Genomic DNA, 3,258 nt, shown 5'->3' with positions numbered 1-3,258 from the left:
GATGACGTGGTATCTGCCCTCCCATTTCTGGGGGTAGACGGAAGGAAGTGGGCTAGATAAATGAAATACCATCTCCTAACCTTGGGTCAGGTAAGCCAGCTTTATGCAATGGAAAAGGTGGTAGTGGTTGAACTGTGCTATAAAAAGGGCACCACAGCTGGCTTTGAGACACACAGAGTCTGAAAGAGGTCTCAGAGAAGAAGAACTTGTGTGCTCTGTCACCGTGTACACGCGCCTACAGCAGAAGAGAGGTTGCAATGGCCTTTGCCAGCTACGCTGCAGTGGTAAGTCCTTGTATTTGGTGTAAGTGCTCAGATATCCTATTAGCTGCAAGACAAAAGCTGAATGCAGATCCCATGATGTAGGAGCAACTCTTGTTGCTCTAAGTGAGAACTGGATGGGTTGCGAGGTGTCTGATACAGCTTTCTGACCTGAGATTTTGTAAAGCAGATTTGGTTCTTTACTGCCGAGGCAAACTGTGTCCAAGATATGACCAGCCTGGCTGGGGAGGCAGCAGGCTGTAAGGGCATCATTGCTCATATGCGACTGGGAGAAACAGGCCTTTTCTTAGACAACTTGCTATCAAAATTGTTGAAAGTTGAGAAGAGAAAAGGAGGAGGCACTGTGAAGAGAATGCCTTTCTGCATAAATTCCAGCCTGGGTTGTACTTGCAGCACTGTCAACTCTTTGGATATTCTTAAAATCTTTGCATTTATCTATTTTTTTTTTTCTTCCTGAAACCCCTTGCTCCTGGAAATGGACCGAGAATATCAGATTTCTTTGAGAGAAAGTGTTATTTGCAGCAAGTAGCTTCTAGGTGGCCAACCTTTCCTGGCCTAAGAAAGCATAAGGCTTACCTGGGGGTCTAAACTTAGGGATGGGGCCAGGTGAGTCCTTACGCCACCTTGTAGACCAAAAGAAATTGCTGTTTGACTCTGGAGGAGGATGTTTTAGCTCATTAGAGAGATGCTCTTATTGTTGCAGGGCCAACTATGAATCAGCATTTGAATCAGAATTTAGCCTCTGTTACGATGAGTAGTATTCACATACTTGCACTATTTTTTCATGCTCACCCAAATGAAAGTATGAAGATCAGCCACTGCCCATTGATTGTCCAGTCTAGTTAAGCCGTGGCTCCTTGTGCTCTCTCCCAACTGAGCAGAGACAATGATACCTGTTTCTCCTCCAGTTCAGGTCACTCCTTTTGGTGCTGGTTCTAGCACTCATCGTAAGGAGCTCGCCCCATGGGAGGGTAGCTCATCCTCGACCCACCAAGAACGGTGGCTCTGAGAGGCATAATGAAGACTGCCAGAAGGATCCCGAATTCCCTGCAATGGTGAAAGTTGACATTCGCATCAGTCATTCAGATTCTGCCTTTAAGATGATCCATGATGTCAGGAACCGGTCTCTCGCTCCTTGGGATTACAGGTAACTCTTTAGATAGTATCTAAAATGCAACAGCTGTGCTACACTGCTGTCTTTTGTGTTAAAAAATGGCTTGTTCTTAGTATATGCCCAGAGTCTTGTGAATATTGCAAGCTCTTGACACACACATTCATTTTGGTGTTGGGTGGTGTTTCTCCACAATAAACTGCAACGCAAAGGGACATCATTGGAACGGTTTGTAATTGCCAATATTTGTCAATGAGTTATTCCTTTAGGAAAAGAAGAATGTCAGTACATTGTAATTTTACATTTTCCTGACTGAAACAAAATTTTGAATGCTGAAATTAAAACAAATGAATATAAATGGTCCAATTGCTCTCAGTTCCCTATTTCAATCAGCTCCACTCCATTCATATATTTAAAAAGGTATGGCAATATTAGTTACCAAAATTGATTCCACTCATAGATAATAGTTCTAAAATTGTTAAGGGGACTGAAATTCTTTTGTCATGTTTCAAAATGAAGATATATGGGTAAATGGTATGGTTCTTTCATGGAGATAAAAAGGAAGATCTTACCAAAACACATGCACAGGCAAATAGCAAACACATAAAACCCTTCTGTGTGCCTGTCCCCAGGCTCGACAAGGACCCCAACCGCTTCCCCCAGGTGATCGCTGATGCCAAGTGCCGCCTCTCCGGCTGCGTGAACACACTGGGGCAGGAGGACCACAGCCTCAACTCCGTCCCCATCAAACAGGAGATCCTCGTCCTCCACCGGGAGCAGAAGGGCTGCCCACCCACCTTCCGCCTGGAGAAGAAACTCATCACAGTGGGATGCACATGTGCTGCTCCAGTCATCCGTTACCAGTCCTAGGAGGAATTAGCAGTGGGTGCAACACTGGGAAGAAGAGGTGTCTCCTATGAACACCTCTCAGGAGGAATCCCAGGCACCCACGTTGCATTCCAGGAATTCAGTGTGACTTTTCCTTTCCGAACCTGAGCAAATTACTTCCTGAGAGTACTAATTCTTGTTGTTCATTTGTGGGTTTTAGCACGGGAGTTGCCAGTAGCTAGTGGTGGAGGGGGGAAAGGGAAATGGAGGGAAAGTTGTGTTTGTGACAGCAAGCAGGGAGGGGGTAAAGCAATGCTGTCTTTTTCCACTGAGCTTTTATCACTTTGGTGAATCAAATGAATTATAGTTTCAAAATATGATCTCAGCAGTAAATTGCCCAAATATATAGATGCCAGTCAGCACTGCCACAAAAATCCCCACTCCTGCACCTTCTCCCTCCCTTTCTCATCCCCTTTTCCTCCTCCAGCCATCACTGCTCCCTCTTTTATTGTACATCTGGCATAAGTGCCACCAGGCCTGGTGCTCATCACACTGCTTTTGTGTCACTGCAGCTCCATGGACTTCATTGTCCACGGAGTCGGCAGCTGCTGACTTATTGCAGAGCACTCTGAGAGACACTTGATCCCACTTTGAGTGGTAAAACAGCAAAGAAACAATAAATGTTTATATTTCTATTTATATTTTCTATTTATGACTGTATTTATGGCATTGTATGTGCTCAGAGTATCCGAAAACCAGTAAATGTTTATTTGTATTTATTCAATAATTTATCAGCTGAATAAAATAAAATTGGTATTTTATTTAAAAGAGTGTTGTTTCATGATAGATCAAAATGAAAGCAGACAGAGACTGGGTTTGTGCTGAATAGCACTGCAAGATTTCAGTGCAGATCAGGCTTTGTCTGGTGCAGTGATATGAGTAGGAGGGAGGGCAAGAGAACTTGCAGTCTAAACAGATGAAAAGATGCAAAAAAAGGGCTGAAAGCGCTGAAGTGAGGTTATACAGGCAATGGAGCCA

General features: G+C 44.0%; 1 protein-coding gene across 1 annotated transcript; it reads left to right on the top strand.

Annotated features, from left to right (window-relative positions):
- Nucleotides 1-756: 756 nt before the first annotated feature.
- On the top strand, nucleotides 757-2,649 carry LOC118164975 (interleukin-17F-like). The gene is made up of 2 exons (XM_035322823.1): nucleotides 757-1,428; nucleotides 2,025-2,649. The coding sequence occupies exons 1-2, from the start codon at nucleotides 1,334-1,336 to the stop codon at nucleotides 2,260-2,262; spliced, it is 333 nt and encodes a 110-aa protein (XP_035178714.1). The 5' UTR covers nucleotides 757-1,333; the 3' UTR covers nucleotides 2,263-2,649.
- The last annotated feature ends 609 nt before the right edge of the window (nucleotides 2,650-3,258 follow it).

Source organism: Oxyura jamaicensis, chromosome 3 (genome assembly GCF_011077185.1).
Source record: "Oxyura jamaicensis isolate SHBP4307 breed ruddy duck chromosome 3, BPBGC_Ojam_1.0, whole genome shotgun sequence".
Taxonomy (NCBI): domain Eukaryota; kingdom Metazoa; phylum Chordata; class Aves; order Anseriformes; family Anatidae; genus Oxyura; species Oxyura jamaicensis.
Note: the sequence above shows the minus strand (reverse complement) of the source record. Positions and strands in the feature narration are given on the sequence as shown.

Bases quoted from the DNA above. Each gene is read 5' to 3' on its own strand.
- LOC118164975 (XM_035322823.1), top strand. From the start codon at position 1,334: ATGGTGAAAGTTGACATTCGCATCAGTCATTCAGATTCTGCCTTTAAG. The intron at 1,429-2,024 runs GTAACTCTTTAG...GCCTGTCCCCAG, and splicing joins CTCGCTCCTTGGGATTACAG to GCTCGACAAGGACCCCAACC.